The sequence below is a fragment of the Gavialis gangeticus genome, unplaced genomic scaffold, assembly GCF_001723915.1.
Source record: "Gavialis gangeticus isolate Ggan-Ray unplaced genomic scaffold, GavGan_comp1, whole genome shotgun sequence".
NCBI classification, from domain to species: Eukaryota; Metazoa; Chordata; order Crocodylia; family Gavialidae; genus Gavialis; species Gavialis gangeticus.
Genome location: NW_017728992.1, coordinates 59547563 through 59566452, shown reverse-complemented (window position 1 = coordinate 59566452; position 18890 = coordinate 59547563). Strand labels below are relative to the sequence as shown.

The 18890-nt window shown below is 41.4% G+C and overlaps 1 protein-coding gene and 1 long non-coding RNA gene across 3 annotated transcripts in view; one reads left to right on the top strand and one right to left on the bottom strand.

Moving 5' to 3' along the window:
• Positions 1 to 3434: 3434 nt before the first annotated feature.
• LOC109301816 lies at positions 3435 to 8662 on the bottom strand. Of its 2 annotated transcripts, XR_002098638.1 has the most exons (3): positions 7825 to 8662; positions 7012 to 7183; positions 3435 to 4666 (listed from the first exon to the last, which is right to left on the bottom strand). It is a non-coding gene; the product is annotated as an uncharacterized LOC109301816 (long non-coding RNA). The 2 variants fall into 2 exon arrangements; XR_002098636.1 differs by lacking the exon at positions 7825 to 8662 and having other exon boundaries at positions 7012 to 7646.
• CD83 (CD83 molecule) overlaps positions 4340 to 18890 on the top strand; it is a 19642-nt gene continuing 5091 nt past the window's right edge. The window contains exons 1-4 of the mRNA XM_019523042.1: positions 4340 to 4424; positions 4546 to 4676; positions 18294 to 18516; positions 18628 to 18725. Coding sequence (XP_019378587.1) covers positions 4382 to 4424; positions 4546 to 4676; positions 18294 to 18516; positions 18628 to 18725 — 495 coding nt within the window. The 5' untranslated portion in view covers positions 4340 to 4381. The remainder of the gene's footprint in view (positions 4425 to 4545; positions 4677 to 18293; positions 18517 to 18627; positions 18726 to 18890) is intronic.

Below are 18890 nucleotides of genomic sequence, written 5' to 3'. Positions count from 1 at the left end.
CTCTCTTTCTTTAACTGGCTATGTTACACCATTTCTCTGATGTTTCTTTGTAGTGAACTCTGCTTTTTAAACCCATGAAAGTCAAGAATCTGTAACTTCGAGAAAGCATGTGTCATGCTATCCTTTTATACAAATGGTGGGACATAGTCAAATTTATGTACTATGTGAAAAGACACACTAAGTATATTTATATGCTGGCAACTAATATCTGGTTAGGAGAAAGAAGACTGATGTTACTATTTATTGAAAACTAACAGTGTGCTGAGGTCTGTATAAACATTGAAAATGGCACAATTCTGAAGTTTCCAGCTTTCTCTAAGATACCTAGCATTCTCACATGCTTTTAATTTTTAATGGTAAACTACATCCTTGGCTGAAACCATGAAGCTCCTGAAATTACTTACAGCTCTGCAAAAATGTGGATGCATCCCTTCTGAAAACTAATAAAAGTTATATTCTTTTCCCTCTTACTTCTCACTCTCACATTTTTGAAAGCTTCTTATGCACATACGTGAATGAAAACCCAAAAATGAAACCCAAAAGCTGCCATAATTCTAGAGATAAGGACAGGTTTGTGTTACAAAGGCAGTAAATAGGTATACATGAGGGGACACTGAAAGCCCAGACTGGAAAGTACAGTCAAAGTTTCCCCAAAGGAAAATCCCAGCCAGGGAAAGTTTAGAAACCAAATGATCTCACCCACCAGAAGCAAATGAAGTTTCAGTTTCCTTTTCCATATTTTGCTTTGTTGCTTTTTGTTTGTTTTGTTTTGAGAAAGCAAGCTTACATAAGTCCACGGGCCAGATTGGTCTGCTTGCTCCCATCAATGCCAGATCCAGTGCCCATTCTGGGGTTCATACTGTGTGGGGTGCACATCCCAGAAAGGCTGGGGCAGACATCATGTGCATTCTGGATCCTGGAGTGGCCAGGGTGGGCACCACGTATGGCATGGATTGGGGAGAGACTGGAATGGGCGCCACACTACATGCTGGTCTGAGACTGTACCACACGTGGAAACTACTTCAATCAGTTTGGATGGGGTGCCTTTGGACGTGTGTCTTGGGCCCTGCCCATGAGGTTGTTCCAGGTCAATTCAGAATCAGGGGCAGCACCAGGGGCCGGTAACTGGGCTCCACAGGCTAGATCTGGTCCATGGGCCTTATGTTTGATACTCCCATTTTAAGTCATGCTGGCTAATATTTTTCATAACATAGTAGCTGCCTTGACTATTTTGTTGGTCAAAATGTGTTAGTTAACACAGTTTATAAAAGTTTTTTCCCCTTATGTAGCCATGGGCTGAGTGGAAAGATTCTTCTCCCCAGGAATAAGCAACAGGAAAGGATCTCAGACTAGATTCCAGCTCTTCTCCTTTTAATAACTACATACTATGATTGACAACAAAAAGCCATTTGAGAAGAGACACAAAAATCATTAGGCATTATGATCCTCTAGGTCACCCTGTGGGTCACCTTCTCCTATATGTTCTTCATCTAGGAAGGTAATTAAGGTGGGACATAATAGTTAGCAGTCTTCAAATATCAGAAAGCCTGCCATAACGAAGACAGAGACTGATTTCTCCCTCACTGCAGCAAGCAGGACATGTAACAAAATGGTTTGGGTAAAAAATGGCTGCCTGATTGTACTCAATGATTCCTTACTTGATTTCTTCTCCTTCTGAAAATTAATTGCAGAACAGTACAGATGTTCCTGAGATCTGATCTACAATCATGCAGTGTGATTGCAGATCAAGTACCAGTTTTACAAACCTTCGCCTGTGCTAGGAGTCTGATCTAAATAATTAGGGGTAGGGGGGAAAGGTTGGCAGGACTGGAGGAGCTAGCGGGTCCATGGGGGTTGGGGCTGGCTGGATCAAAGAGGCTCATGGGTCTGGGGGGGAGGTCCAAGGGACATTTGACAGGAACCTTGGTACAGTTTGGCACTTAGATTGACCTAACTAGGGATCTATCTGTAAGGTCCACATGTCGGTGAAGTAAGTTAGGTCAGGTGGCCATTTTTTGCAGGACCTAACCTTCTAAATTTCTACGTGTAATTATTGCACATACCCAAAGTAGGTTTAGGTTGGATGTCAGGAAAAACTTTTTCACGGTTAAAGCAGTAAGGCAGTGAAACAGAAATTCCCAGGGAAGTTGTAGCATCTCCTTCATTGGATATTTTTAAGAAGAGTTTGGGTAAGTATTGGTCAGGAAGGATTTAGGAACAGCAATGCGTGTAGTATGCTGTGAAGAGCAACAGCTGTAAGCCAGGAGATTTACCATAACTCATTCCTCAGAGACCATGAGAAGAGCTCTGTAGCCCAGAGCAGGTGAAAATTGGAGAGGACCAGGCTCGGCAGCAAGAGGATGAAGCAGAACTCCACAACCAGTCGGGTTATAAAAGAAGATTAAAGGCACTAGGATAAGTTTATGGAGAGGACAGGATGATAAAAAAGGAATTTTTAGTTCTCTAGTAATGGTGTGTGATGCATGGAGTTGTTTTCCAGTACCCAGACTACAGTGCAGAGTGAGGGGTGTTTGGTTTTTCTCATGCTTTGGGGTGTTGCTAGTTGTCACACAGGGCCAGGAAAGCATAGTCTCCCCCTTCCTGTTGCTAAAGCTTTTCAGGGGAGTTTTGGGTTGCTGGTTTTTTGTGTGTGGGGGGGTTCCTTCCTCAGAAGCATTATGTGATTGCCATAGCCCAAGCTGGGGATTTTGATAGGGATGTACTTCTGTTCCTGCTGTGACCTAAAAGTCCCAGAGGTTTCTGGCTAAACAGCCTAGCTCTTCCGGTCAGGGTAAGACTGATCACCTGGGATCAGGATAGAATTTTACCCCACAGTCAGATTGGCAAGGACTGTGAGTGCTTTTGACTTCTTTATAGCAAGGGATATGATCTTCTTCCTTGGATATTTTTACTGTATTTAACAAACTACTTTTTGTCCTGGCAGTGGCAGGATACTGACAGTTCCCTCATTCTCCTGCTTTACCTGTGACAAATTATTATTTTAATGTTTCAGGCCTTATGCCTAGTAGTTGTGTGTGATGGTTGCTCCTGAAATTGTAGAATATATTAGACATACACTTTTCTAGGATGCCTTAGGGAAGAATGATCCTGACATAAGCAGGGGGTTGAACTAGATGATCTCTTGAAGTCCCTTCTGATCCTACTTTTCTATGACTGATTCTACAATCCACCATGTAGAGTAGACTCACAAATCTACATTATCCAGTCTCCCTTTCTGGACTAGAAACTGCATTGTACTACATGTTCACCTTGATATGGGTTGACCAGGCACAGTCCATAAATCACTAATCATTCCTGATAATCTTGTCTGCAGCAGCATAGACTATGTTAGAACAAATTATTTGATTTAGTAAGTGGACAGAAATAGCCCAAACCATTTACAAAAAGTAAGAAGTCAGCATCTTACGAAGTTCCATGACTCATAAAATGTTTATTTGAACTTCCTCAAAAAAATTCCACGGGGAGGGCTTGCACAGCTTGTAAGCAATGACATTTCTTGTCTGAAAGTTAGAGAGCGTGTCAAAACGAATCTGATGCCAGAAACTTTAACTTGTCTACGGAGGGAAATTTTACCAATCTAATTATAAATCTATTAAACCAATTAATATACCAATTTTTATATTTATACCACTACAGTTGTATAACTTCTCAGTTGTGAGCTTTGAATACAATATGAACAAAACCATACAAAGGTACCCTTTTTGTGGCATATGAATGTGCACAGGCAAAATTGTACTAGCATAATAACAGCCGTGTACTTGACGCCAGTTAAGCTGGTAAAATTTTCTGCGTAGACAAGCTCTTAAAGCCAGAGCATAGGGTCATAAAAGTTACAGAAGATTAAAGGAGCCAGGATAAGTTTATGGAAAGGATAGGATGATAGAAAAGGGATTGTTAGCTCTCCAGTTACGGTGTGTGATGCATGGAGTTGTTTATCTGGTGTCAAAACCTGGGGGCTTACTAATGGGTTCTGAAATGCCATGGAACATGGTTTATTCTTGGCTGCACTTGCATTCAATTCCATCTGCTGCCTGCTCAGCAGCAACTGTGGCTGACGCACATGGTCAGCAATGGCCAGTTTTGTTGTCTGTTGAGCTCAGCGGCACAGAGGAGCAGGGGAGGAAGCCCTGTCTGCTAAAGGAGAAGTGGGAGAGCCCTAACAAGCTGAAGAGGTGGAGCCTGCATAATCTACCCAGGGGTTTTCTCTGTGAGGAGTGGATTTCAGGGGGATTCCCCAGCTGTCCCTCTACAGAGGTGTTTGCTCAGTGGTAGAAGTAGCAGCTGCCTCCTTCTGCTCACACAGCTCCTCCTACAAAGAGCAAACTTTGCGCTCCTCTTCAATTCAAGCCAGCAGCCAGCCATGCCTTCAGTATACTACACCCAGCTTGTCATCCTAAGCAATGGTAAATGGAAAGCTTTTCATTTCTGATTCTTACTTTTCTAAGCGATTTTTATAGGGTGCTCTTTGGGAAGCCAAGAATGTTTAGATTAATCTTTTACAATGTGTATACTTGTGTCTTACAGTTTGGTGCTTGATTCATGGGGCTCCCCAGGCACTTTCAGAGATTGTGGTGACATGTGGTGAAGAAGCACTGCTGCTCTGTCAAGCTCCTCAGGATCTCCAAGTCACCTACACAGCTGTGTCCTGGAAGAAAGTAAGTCAATGCTACTGGGACTTGTGTAGATGGGAGAAGCAGCTCTGCTTTTTCTCCTGTCATATGTGGTTTTCTTTATGCCAGAACAGTGGAGAAATGGAGTTAGCAGGTATTACCTACAATAGTTTGACTCAGATAAGTTGGATCCTCATTCATTGCTTTTCTGAAGCTCTCTGCTTACCTGCTTTCAGATGTCCTCAGTTCCCACTGCATCAAAATTCAGAGGGTGCCCACCTTCTTATCCTATAGCAGTGATTCTCAACCCTGGGTGGGGGGTAGGAGTGGGTCTTGAGATCTTTTCAAGGGTGCCACAGTGTGCCACATAATGTTAACCCTGTTAGGTTTACAAACTTGATTCACAAGATAAACCTAGAGATTTCAAATGGAAGTCCATAGTTGTGGTCTTTCTGAGTTCTTTACAACTGAAAAAATTGCTCTATTATTTTTTTGCAAGCAAAAAAAAAAAAGAGTGAAAACTTAGAGCTAGCATTATCTAAAATGTGCCATGAGTCTATCCAGGGGTGCCGTGAGTGTAAAAAGATTGAGAACCACTGTCCTACAGCCTACTGCTTCACCTCCTGCTCATCAGTCTTTAGGACTGCTCCCTTTGCTATACTCTTGTACTGATGTTTTAACTTCAGAACCCAGTGACATTGCTGTAAAATGGGGATTGACTTTTACTTAAACAATAACACCTGAGTTAGTATTTGCTGTTCTTTAGAAGGGTATGTTTTGGGAGAGATTGAGTAAAGGTCTGAGTTATCACTCTGTTTAGTTAAAAAAAAAAGTTTCCCTCAGACTCCCTGCTTCAGTATTGCTCTTTTTAAAATATGAGGATTCTGCTTTTAAGTGTGGGTTAAAAAAATATTATTTCAGGATGGTATAGATAGGAATTCCTATAAACCTTCTGTGAACAGGGGCTTGAACTAGATATCCTCCTTCCAGCCCTATTTTTCATATGATTCTTACCAACCTACTTGGAGGGCTACTAAGAACAAATAGATCAATTAATTGATTAATAAGATACTTTGAAGATGAAATTGTTACAGAAACAAAGGCAGCATTGTCCAATGGTTAGAGGGGCAACTTACTTTCTGTGTGACATTATTTGGCCTCAGTTTCCTTATTGGTTAATTGGGAGACAGTCCTAATAATTCACTGTGGTAAACTTTTTTGCTGTGTAAATGCTTTTGGTTCACGTGCATGTCCTACATTTAGGCTGAGGTTCTGTGGTTGGAACAGCTCTATTTTAAGGTGGTTACCAGAATAAACATCTATATACATACTTAACTTGGCCAGAATTACTCGCATCTTCTTTGCTATCCCATCACTATCCTAATATTATTTCCCTTAGAGGCTGGGTTGAATAGGAATGATTGCTGGAAAAAGAGGACCTTGGCAGGGGGTTGGACTTGATGATCTGCTTAGGTCCCTGCCGACCCTACCAACTATGAAACTATGAATTTTGTGGGTTTGGGCTGTTTTCCGGTGAACACAAGATAAGCCTGTTTCTTTTTTGCCATCTGATTTCAAAGACTGGATAAACTTGCATTTTACAGATAAATATTGACTAATTAACTAACACCCCATGCCTCCTTCTGTGCCTGTGCATGTCATGGAGGCTCTAAAAGGCAGAAGTACAATTTTTCAGGAGTCTTTTTGTAGGCAATCCATTTGAACCAGGTCACATGGACCTTGAGAAAGTGAACAAAGGCAGGCTGTTGGTGGGTGAGAATAGGTAGAGGCATAGGCCAGGCTTCTGCAAATTCTTCACCCAACTGGCATAGGAAAGCAGCAGAAGTTAAAAAAAGCTCCAGATAAGACATTCAGGGGTAGATACAAGGGGTAGTTGGTGCAGTAGTGTCCCTCTTCCACTGTGTAGCACAGTGAGCTTTCCTACCTGCACTAGTCAGCAAGGGAAACTGGGGGGTGGGGTGTGGACAGGGAACAAGTACAGGAAGTTGGGTGGCACCCACTGCCACACTGCTGTCCATGGCTGAGCCTGGCTTTCCACACAGCCACTCCCTGCAGCCCCTTGCTGGAGCAGGGCAGGAGTTGTCCTGGGGCTCCCGCCAGCCCCAGGTCAGCCAGGGATGTGTGGGTCTGCCTTCCTCTACCTGCTGTCTGCCTGGCCCCTCCCCCAGTTTGTCCCACCTGCTTGGGGGTTCCACCCCCCTCTCATGGTGTGAGCTGCAGTGCTGGTTGTATCTGCCATACCCCTCCATTTCTAAATACTAGATATGCCTATGAAGATGCTGTACCACTTCCCTGTCTTTAGGCAGAAACCTTTGGGTTTAGGACAGGTTTAGGGGATCAGTCATGATCAGTGAAGTACCTGGAAGGCGGGTCCTGCAGGAAGCATATTCTCCAGAGTCCAGTGGGAGTTGGTGGGGCCAGACATCAGAGTCAAGAACGATCATGGTGGCGGAAGAATTCTTGGGAAACATTTTAGGTCTGATTTGCTTTTGTCCTATGGCTCTTTACACTTCTATGGGGGTGCAGTGAGGCTGTAAACCCAGAAGCACAGGTACTTGATGAACTGTTTGTGTACAAGGGTTCCTGGATGGCAACATTGCAACCTTCCTTTGCAATGTCCTGATAGGGAGGTGTGTTGGAGGCACAGCCTTGGGGCCAGAGCTTCTCCCCTGCCCTGTCCTTCTCATCCTTTCCCTTTACTGTTCCCTCTCCCTTTACTTTTCTTTTTAGTTTATCCCCTCCTCACTGAACCCAACTAAAAAAAACCCCAAAGCCATTCCCTTCTCCCTCCCCAGCTGTGGTAATAACATATCTCTTCACACTACTTGTATGTCCTGCTCTGTTCCACCTCTCTTTATCAACCTGGTCTATTCAGACTACATCTTTCATAATGGCTGTGAATGTCTGGTACCCTGTTTGTACAGTGCCTGCACCATTCTTGGATAGGCATTACCATAATAAACATGATTAATAATAATAAAAGCTCATGCCATGGTTTCAGGAAACAACACAGCCAAGTGAGTGTTATAGCAAACTTACGTGCCTATTTTTACTTCAGAGACTAATCATAGGGGTATGGGCTTACTCTGCTACTGTGCATGAGTTATGCATGCAGAAGAGAATGGGTTCTTTAGTCACTTAGGTTCAGGTAAGAATGTGGCAAAATACTTACAGCTTTTAGGATGTCTCTGTCCTTTCTTCCACTTGGTTAACTGAATGTTACTGTCACCATTCACGATAAGGGGGAATCAAACAAACAAACAAACAAACAAACAAACAAGAAAGAGGCAACCAAATATAGAATTAATCTGTTATAAAAGAAAAAAAGCTTCCAAAGGATTAATCAATAAACACCACATACAGCTCCCAAAGGGCTAATTAAAAAGTAATTCCAACAAATGGCATGAAATTTCAGCCTGTAAAGTTCAAACAGCTGCTACGCTTAATCTTTTGTATGAGGTCACCTTGAAGTGTGCAGTAAATGTGAGCAATTAACCTGTGGCTTCTGCTGGTTTTTTTTTTTAATGATGATGATGTGACAGTGCAGTGCAGTCAACTGTTTGTGCAGAAATAATGCTTGGATAATACATCCCTAGGATATGATTGCCATTTCCTGACAATGTCAGGGCACTTTAAAATATTTTCTAGGGCCTGTTTTAAAAGATGCCAGTTTAAAATATTAGGGTCTTATCTGAAAAAAAATAAACAACCGTCCCTCCCCCGGCTTTAAAAGCATCGTGTGTCAATCTAGCGTTACTATTTTAGTGTAAAAAATCAAGCGAGGATAATATGGCAGCACTTAAGGGGTCAAAGTACAGCTTCAGGGCTGGGTCCATACACCGACGTGGCCAGAGGTGTGAACTTGAACCCTGCTTTGGACTTGTGCTGCAGGCTGCCCCCTAGTTAAATAGTGGTCTGCTCACTCAGGCTGGGGACTCAAAAGCAGTCAAATGTGATGCAAGCCACAACTCACCTTTGTGGCTAGGGACAGACATTCAAAAAGCCTGAACCTGAATTGATTCCATCTTTGCAGGTTAGTCTAACCTGGCTAGGTTAAATCAGTTTTGTAACTAGACAGACATCCCAGAAATGCAGGCACATGCGTACAGTGGCCCAGGCTAGAAGCCAGAGGGTTCTAGAGCAGCTCTCCCTTCCCTTCCACAGAGCTGAGCTCTGGTGGCCAGGCCCTGGTAGGACACTATGATCCAATCAGGTTTATCTCAAACCGGTTTCAGCCATTTTCAAACTGGTTCATGTGCACTGACCATCTGTTCTGTTACAGGTTTAAACCAGTTTCTGATCACTTGCTTGTAATTTCTGTCCCTAGCCTGTGTGTCCTCAGTGGTAGATGCCAGCATGGCGTAATCATGCTAGCCTGATGGACTGTTAGGCTTGGGAAAACCTTGACTTTGACTAAGCACTACAACTTTCTCAGGCTGCAAACAACTATACTTGTGGATAATTCAGCACACAGGTGATCACATTGAAGCCACAAAGTTATACAGGTGCACGAGCAAAAGGTGCATCAGGGCCTGTGTCAGTTAGCTCAAGTAGAACTGTTTTTATTCAGATATTTGAGAAAGTGGAGCCTACTGGGCTGAACACAAGTTTGAATGGTAAGAGTGGTTATGCTGTGTTCCTGACTCTGTTACCAAGCATTGTGAAGTCTTCAGCAAGTTACTGAGAGCAAACTTTTCATAACAGAAGTGTCCAAAGTTGAGTAATTACTGAAGTGTTATTTAGTCTTTCTGGGATGCTAAGCACCCCTAAGTCCTGTAAAGTCACTGGGAAATTATCATGTTCACTATCTGAACATTATGTCACAGTACCTGAGTGCCTTACTGGAACTGAGTGCAGAAATGAAGTTCCTTGTTTCTGTGTTCCATCTCTTAAACAGAACTGTGAATAATAAAACTTAACTAACTTGCCTTGTTGGGCTGTTGAGGACTTGGTAGCTGCTATTTATACAGTAAGCTGAAAATATAAAATATGTTGTAACAATTAAGACCTGTTACCTATTAAATTAATTTTAAACAGGATTTGAATACATGCAAATTTGAATCTAGTGGGGGTTTGGATATCTCCTTTATTAGTGCTTCACCTGTGAAAAGCCTGATCTAAAAACCACTTTTGGTGAGGAGGAGAAAAAAAATGAGCAAAACAGGCATCTGACAACAAATCTGATTTGGTATTCTCTGATCTGTGTACCTAAAACACACAGGGCAAATGCTATCTCCATTTATGCCCAGCTAGATCTGGTCTAAAAATCTTTGTCAGGTTTAAAAAGAACAAACAAAAAATGGGAAATACCTATTTGACCAATTTTTGTGTGTGCTTAAAATCACATTTTTGGTAGAAAAATACATTCTCATATTATCCTTTCTTTTTCTTCTGGAAGAGGGAGGGAAAGAAATGAGCAACCAGGGTCCATCCCTCCTCCCCAACCACCAATAAAAATGTTTCAGTCTCTAAAAATGAAAGATTTAATGGGAAAAAATGAAGGGAAACACACCTTGTCACCATCATCATAATCAACAGCAACAACAATCCTTTTTCAAAATGTACTTTCTTTTACTCACCACCTTCTCACTTCATACTCAACAGCTGATTGTGCCAATTTGGGCATGGCCCTGGGATTGCAGAGGAGACACTGAGCTTTCTCACCCTCTGGGATCACCAGGATACATTATGTATCTTTGAAAAGGCACTGGAGTACAGAAAGGTTATGTTCTCAACATCCTACTTGCTCCACGTTGGTTAGTGTTTGATTGTGGGAAGAGCAGTGGCCTCACCTCCTATCTGCCCCCTGCCTGATCACAGGGAGTAGGAATAGAGGGTGCCTGTAGATGTGCAGGGAGGCTACAATTACAGCGCATCAGAGTAGACTCAATTAATTGAGTTTCCTGGAGTGTGCTAATTAGTGTACTTCAGCAGCCTCTACATCTCATGTATCAGTGTTACCATGCTTCAAAATGGCAGCAGGGGTGCTTTAACTAAAGCTAGTTCAACAAGCTATAGTTAAAGTGCCCATGCTGCCATTCTGAAGTGTGGGGACACTGATAGATGAGATGCTCTAATTAAAGCAACCTCCCCACCACCCTTGGAACATATGTAAAAATTTCCAGAGATACTCCTGACCTGCAATGCTGTATGGGATAATCCTAGTTTATCTTCCTCACCCTCCCTCCCTCCCTATATACATGATGCCATTCTGAGGCCCAGTCACATAGATTCTGCACAAGTATAATAGGGAGCAGAAAACCTTGTAACACTTAGACCTCACAAAATAAATTTACTGGGGGGTTAGTGACAGGTGTAAATTCAGGTCCGCCTAAGCCTTCTCTTCATTAAAGATTTGATCCTACAATAGGCAGAGCTCTTAAGAACCCTAGCATGTTCTTATGTGCTTTGCTGGGTGAGAATCACTGACCCAAATTCTATGAGTCTTTCTTACACCAGGTAGCAATTTGAAAGTAATGGGGCTACTCACAGGGTAAGGGACACTAACCAAGAGTAAGTTGTAGGGGAAGAGATAGATCCTGGTTCAAATTTGATAAACCCTAGCAGCACTACTACTACTCTCCTGCTAATGTATCTCAGGCCTGAATCAGAATGACCTTTTCCCTTTGCATTTGGTCCTTGGCCTCTTCACTGCAGCAGTCCTTAAGAAAACTAGTTAGTGCCAAGGGTCTAGGAAGGCATGAAAATCTTGTCTTTCAGGTGGTCTCGGTCCAGTTTCAGCTCATTATACACTGGCCACCAGACACTTAAAATTCTGCCAACCTGGTATTTGAAAATCAATGCCTCATGGTAATATACATGTTTTACGTCAAGATCAACAATCTGAAAGTCATACATTCAATAAACTTGCCTTATTGCTGGAAAATTTTTAAATTAAATCATTTTTATAATTATCCTACCCTCAGAAAAAACAATGTTAATGTTAATACATTCCACCTTCATTCTGACATCAGCCTTGGAGCTGTACCATTTTGCATGTAATAAAAGGTTGTTTTTATGATGGATGGGGATTATATCGGCAGTTTAATGTAGCTAGGAGCCACGGTAGTCTTAGCTGAAGGGAAGTGCTATGAAAAAAAGCCATTTGATGAGACTGGAGAGAGTATGTTAATTGAATAGCCATTTTTTTTCATACACATTTAATAAAATTAAGTTTTAATTGATTATTTCTGCCAAAGCACAGTGAGTTGTATGCACGGCCACTACATTGGGGTGAATTTAATTTATGGCGGGTGTCTGATCATTTATATAAAACAACACTTATTTGCTAACCCCCACCTCAATTTTCCACCTGTGAGCTACAAAGCAATTCTTGTTTTGGTTGGCTAAAGGAGACATACTTGTAGAAAATGAATTTTAAAAATGTGGAACCACGGTTACTTTCCCCTTACTTGAAAGGGATATTTGTCCAGTCAAAGAGCAACAACACATGCAACCCAGAAAGTCAGTGATAACAACATAACTTTTCATTGTAAACTGTTTACAAAACACCTTGCAAACAAAACTAGAGCTATTTGTAGATATTATTCTGCATATAACTTTGAATTGTGGATGATTTGGGAATATCAAATTTAAAAGCAAAAAAAGAGAGAGGCAACATTAATCTAGTAAATTATGGCATTACAAATTACTAACCCAACCTATTAGCCACAAATTACTCTAAGAAACTCATTATGTTGGAGCAGAGTTTTTCTAGTATAGTTTCCTTTCTCCCTTATCTCCAGAAGTGGTAAAAAGCCCTGGCTTTTGCTTTCTGTTAAACAAGTCTGAACTGATAATTTCAGCAAAATAATGGAGCCACTTGGGGCTTGCATCAGGGGAAGGAAATAAAAAATTGCTTTTGTGTATTATTTTAAAAAGGTAAGACGCTTTTCAGAACTTAGGACTTCATAGCCTTGTTTCAAAAGAGTTTAAAATACAGCTCTGGCTAAGCAGTGCTTCAAATGGTAGAAACGAATGAAAAAAACCTCCCCTGCCCCATTTAGTCTAGAATAGTGGTTTTCAACCTTTTTTCATTTGCAGACCCCTAAAACATTTTGAATGGAGGTGTTGGACCCCTTTGGAAATTTTAAATGGAGGTGTGGACCCCTTTGAATTGTCAGTATGGGTATTCACACTTTTGATTGTTCATAGTCATCTTTCACATACCCCTGAGACAGTCTGTGGGATCCATGGACCACAGGATGAAAACCACTGGTCTAGAACATAAGGTGATTTTAGGAGAATAGCTATTGACCAATGTAGACAGAGACTAAAAGGCCCTGGTCTACAATGATTTTCAAAAGAGAAATTATAGTCAATCAGTTTTGTATGTGTGTTTTGAAGAGGAACAGCCTTCCATTTTTTAAAATCCATTAACAATGAAGTGGGCTGATTCAACAGTTTTTACCTTCTATCCATTTTCCCAAACTGGAAAAAAATAGAAATTGGCCATTCAATTATATTTTCTTAAGGTCTGCATTTGGGGAAGAAAAGGCTCATTTGCTTCATTGGTGAAGGCCCATATGCTGATTGCCTCTTGCTTCTCTATTTTAGCAGCATTTTCTCCCCTCATTGCCGTCAAGGTGATGGAAAACAACAGAGTAAGCCCTCTGGCTGGTTTCTGAAAAGTTGGAAGCCTGTCAAAAATGTCGCCACAGGCCAATGTAAATGTGACAATAAAAATAAACTCAAATTTCCTTTGTTGTTTAATTTTTTTAATGGATTATTTTATGCAGACAGGAGAATGCTGCCTGCAGGTGCCTGTTTCCCAGAAAAAAAAAATTGCTTCAGTAATTTTCAGCAGCCAGAATGATAATAAGTCCATTTTTATGTAAATAGGCTTCAAATAATGTATTTCTACAGGTTCCAACATGATTCATGATCTGTCTTTTGAATTTGGTAGAGGGTTTAAAAGAAAAATAGTTATAAAGCCCATGTCCCTTTCATGCATCCAATTTATTATTAGGAGGATGCACGGCATCTTTGTCAACATGCCCCCTCTAACCTGGGACAGAAATGAAACAAATCAAGGCAGAAAACATTTGGAGGCTGATTAAAGAAGAACAGGATGGTCCAGAAATGTGTGGACTGTAGACACATACAGTGTTCTGAATGGACACCCACTGAGCTTGGGTAGAATTAATTAGGTTAAACTCATTGCATCCACTTTGTGCTCTGCAGTGTGGCATCACCTGGAGAAGCCTTGGCATGAATTAGCACTGGATTGTCAAGGGAACTTGAGCTGCTAAATGATCTGTCTAGCAAGAGTCTGCCAAGTATTCACGGGAGACAGCAAACTAAGTGGCATTTTGGTGATTTTAATTAGATTTGGGAGAATAAGAAGTTGGTGCTAACATAGACATGTGTTGAAGAGCCAGCATGACTACTGCCGTGATTCCAAATATTTCTCTATCTTTAATGACTGTGGACTATGTAGTGAGACCACTATGCAAACCTTTAACTGCCTTCAGATATTTCCTGGTAAGGATACAATTTAGGAAGGAAGATTCAATGACATAATACGTGTATAATTATATTGTACCAATATTATATAATAACCACAACTAATGTTATTACTATAATAGTACCCACTATAATGATCATAAATGTGATTATAATAATTTAGACACATACATATACATATATAAAGAGTGCAGTGAAAATGAATTTCAGCACCCGATAAGAGAACTGCTTGTGAAAGCTGTGTCCAAACGTGATATATTTTACATTGTAGCTGTATTGTAGCCGTATTGGTGTAGAGGGCCATATATTTTATGTAAAATTTCTAAAACTACCACCAGAGGTCTCTTTAACCTAAAAAATTCAGTGGGATTGCTCCACTGGTAAGGAGATCTCAGAGAAAATCAGACAGTATGAAACAAGTGTGATGGGCCCACACAAGAACCATTCATATGAAATGTTTTTCTCCCCAACTGTAAAGGCTTGTATACAACAGGACCTTGGTTGTGGAAGAAAATCTAGAGAGTGATTTTTTTTAAAGTGTGTGTTATATATGAACCTCATGTATTTCTTTGGTAAAAATAGACATGTAACAGGAGTTAGATTTATCTCAAATGGCTGCTAATGTTACTACTTTGGAATTTCAGAGTCATGTCTGACAACTGAGTATCTCAAAGAACTTTGGACCCAATAATTATTCCCACCACACAAACTCCCCAAGAGATTATTGGCCCTCTTTTAGCAGTCATATAGCTGGGGGTGTATGCATGGGGCACCAGCCCTGGGCACTGATTTAGAGGGCGCTCCAGAATGTCATCCCCAAGGGATCCCATATGGTGCACTCCTCCTCCCTCAGCTCTCTGGCTTGTCTGCCCAGGACACCAAAACTGCTAGTTAATGCCTCTGTCCTTAAAAGAGACATGGGAGGATTAAATCATTTACCCAAGTCTACATTGGAAGTTGGTGTCAGATCCAGAATGGAGTCTATGGATATTGTTTATTTCTCAGTTGTATCAGAGTTGTTAACATAATTTCACCCACCTGAATGGAAGTGCTCCTAACATATTACAGTGTGAGAGAGTGTTAAGGCATCTTGGATCTTGATTACAGTACTGTGCCTTAATCATTATCTGCTGTCAGTGAATCCAAAAATTGCACAACATGACAGACAAGAACTCAGATTATCTGGGCATTAAGCATAGTTTTTAAAAGCATTGTTATGACCCAATAACTCAGACCCTAGACCAGTGATTCTCAACAAGCGTGCCATTATCACTGTTAGGTGTGTAAATGCCTACACATGATTCACAGCATAAACCCAGAGATTTCCAATAGGGATCCAAAGTGTCAAAGTATCTGACCTATTGTAGTCTGAGTTCACTGCAACACAATAATTGCTCTATTATTTTTCTGTATTCAACAAACAAGTGAAAGCTAAGAGGTGGTACTTCCTGAGGGGTGCTTCAAGTCTAACAAAGTTGAGAACCACTGCCTTAGAATTTGTAATCTATGGGTGTGATGTCCAGGGTGGTCCAATTAATTGCATTATGGACAATTTTGCATTTCAATAGGGAGGCGTGGTCAAAGCATTTGTGGTAGAAATCAACTCTTCATTCCTTAGATCAGAATGGACCTGATTTGGGTCCCTCTCCTGAAAGTGGACAGCCCCTGATTACCCTATATACCACTATGTGAGAAGGTAAAGGCCTTAAACCCTGAGAAGGGGAGCAGATCCTGCCAGCTATGCAGTAGAAAAGAACAGTAAGGGGAAGCTGAGTTAATCAGGGGAAGGATGTGCCTTCTCCTCTCCTCTTGCTGATTAAAACAGAAAAACATCTAGCGGCTGTTTCCCTCTACTCTGTTTTTTGTTTTGCAAATAAATTAAAGAAACCCAGGGTATCCAAAGAAAAATACCCTGGAGCTTCATATTCATTTCCTGTCTAGTGAAACTGCCCATGTTAGTGCCTCACCCGTTGTTATAAGTGGTATGAAGGGGCCAGAGCAACAGAGAGTATCAGGCCTATATTCTTTTTTTGAACATCTGTGCATGTTCCTTGTGCACACCCTTCTAAAGGAGCCCAGACCCCATCAGCCTAAATATCAGTGTATTAGTTTAATTATTATTACTTGTTCTCTGATGCACGAAACATAAATATAAAAATAAACCTCAAGGTATAGCCCAAAAAAATCTCAGCAAGCAAAGATATAGGTTAGATTAGTTATAAGCTTGACTGAAAAACCAAGGCTGGTGCTGAAAGGTAACAGACTCTGGCACTGATGGTTCCCAGAGGAACTGAATTCATCAGTCAGAGACCATGCACCAGGAGTGACCTGTCTCCAGTCCCCAGGAGTGAACTTCAAGGGATCTATCTATCTCGCTATCTATCTAGCTATCTTTTTAGCAATTCCAAACTAATTGTCATTTCCAGGGTATCCTGTAGAGCCATGTTAGAAACTGTTTCTGGAAATACATTCACTCAGAACTCTGGCAGTCTCTCAGTAGAGCCAGGAACGATGCATTTCTCAGCTGTAACTCACAATGATGTCTATAAATTGTTCCGAGTTATGTTACCTCAGACCAGACAGAAGTTCACTATTGGTTCCAGGGGTAAGGGGAATCTAGCTGGGGCTGGGAGCCTGCAGCCAGGTTCCCATAACAATGACCAAGCTCTCTGCCAGCGCTCCTGGTTTTCAGAATGGGAGCGGGGAAAGACAGTGGAGCGAGCTTCTTCTTGGGCCCCCCCAGCTGGTGCTGAAGGGTGGGGTGGGTGAATTGGAGCTCCTCCTCACCTTGGCAGGGGGTGGAGGGGGGACTCTAATACACCCACCCTCCGTGGAGGCTTAAAAAACCCCCAGACTGAACTCCCTCCAGTCCCTTCCTCCCCTCCCTTTCTGAAAACAGCTACAGGTTGAGAGCTCCGCAGACACAAGTTCCAGAAGATGCTACATTTTGAAATGCCTTTATCTGATATCTCCTTATGCAATGAGGAGTAAGATTTTCACCCAATTGGCCATTTTTGAAGCTGTTTGTAGCCCTACACTTGTGTTTAGTCACAGCTATAAACTGTTTTATGTGGCCAGATCAGGCAAAAATGGTCACTTCTGTCTGCATCCTGAGTGTTCTGGTTACAGTTATTAGATACATAGGAAATAAGTAGTAAACATGTAAATTAAATGCAAGTAGACATAAAGAAATGCAGAAGTGAATATGCTTCCAAAGTGCAGCAAAACTTGCTCACAACCTTTATGCAACATAGAATCATGGTATAATGGAAAATTACGGCTGGTAGGTACCTCAGGAAGTCATCTAGTCCAACTCCCCCTCAACTTAAGGCAGGATCATTCCAGTCTAAACCATCTCATCCAAATTTTAGTTTTACCGGTTCTTAAAAATTTCCAGTGATGGAGATTCCACATTCTCCCTTGGCAATCTGGAAAATAAAGTCCAAAGAAGAAACATCTGTACATCTGTTACAATAATGAGTCAAGGACAAAAATAAATACCCTTTCCCCCAGAGACAAGTTGTGTTTTAAAAGGTCATTTTCATTAATACTGGCATAGGGAAGCATTCCTGTACTGTGTGGGATGTCTGGCATGGAAGGTGATTGTACTGCAAAGAAGGTTAATCTCCATTGCTGCCCCCACTCAGGTTCCTCACAGGTTCTGTAGGAGGGAGCAGATTTAATTCCCATCAGAGCTTCACTGATGTTCTGCCATCAGGAGGCAGCTGGAGGAGGTGATGCGTCAGTGCAATGGCAACACCTCTCTCCTGGTCAATACCACAACCTTGTTATAGAGTTCTGCTCTCCTACAGCTGCACAACACAAGAAAGGTTCACTTGCATCTCTTCTATTGGCTTCCTTGAAGAAGAATTCAGCCCACAGCCTTTTATTGCACTGTAGCTCCAATGGCTACACATCCAGATTAGGTAGGTTAAAAAACCATATAGAATAGTTGCATGCACAAACATATTCTTAACCATTGGAAATGCTAATACATTGAATGAGGTTAACTTCATTATTTGGGGGCATAAAAATATTAGAATGTTTTGGTGCTATCTTTTTCTTCCACCATATTGTGCATTTTTTAAAACAATTCTGCATTTATATCAAATGTTTTTGACCTAAAGGTGAAGAGAACCAGATTGCTCACAGTAGACTTATGCTGGTGTTTTCCAGGTTGCTGAAAATTGTGAGGAGCTGCCAGAAATGGTGCAGGACAATTGCATGCATGAAGTGAAATATTATGATCTCGTGCATCTTAATGAATCCTTGGAGATCTCCAATTATTCCTTGAGGATCAAAAACACTACCAGTCACAATAGTGGAATATATAAGTGTACTTTGTGGGAATCGACTGGAAAGCACAATGAAAGTGGCACAGTCTCACTAAAAATAACAGGTATGGTTGGGTCATTTGGCTACTGATTGTTTCCTATAACCTCTCAGCGGTTACAGGTGAACAGAAATACTGATTCATCTTTCACACACTTCATTTTATTTTGCTTTTCAGATTGCCCAGAAGATGAAAAATTTAAGAAATACAAAACAGAACTTTTACTGCTGACCTGCCTTGGGATTTTTTACTTACTGCTCATATTTTTTACCTGCGTAAGTCATTTTTGTGAACATTTGCTTTATTTATTGGCATCACCCTAACAAAATAACTCAGTTAGAAATGGGTTCCTATACCCAATTTCTGGCTAGTTTGCAATCCTTGATGTCCATGCCCTCCCCCACCTCCCCCAACCCCAAACCCTGATCAAAGCGGGCGGG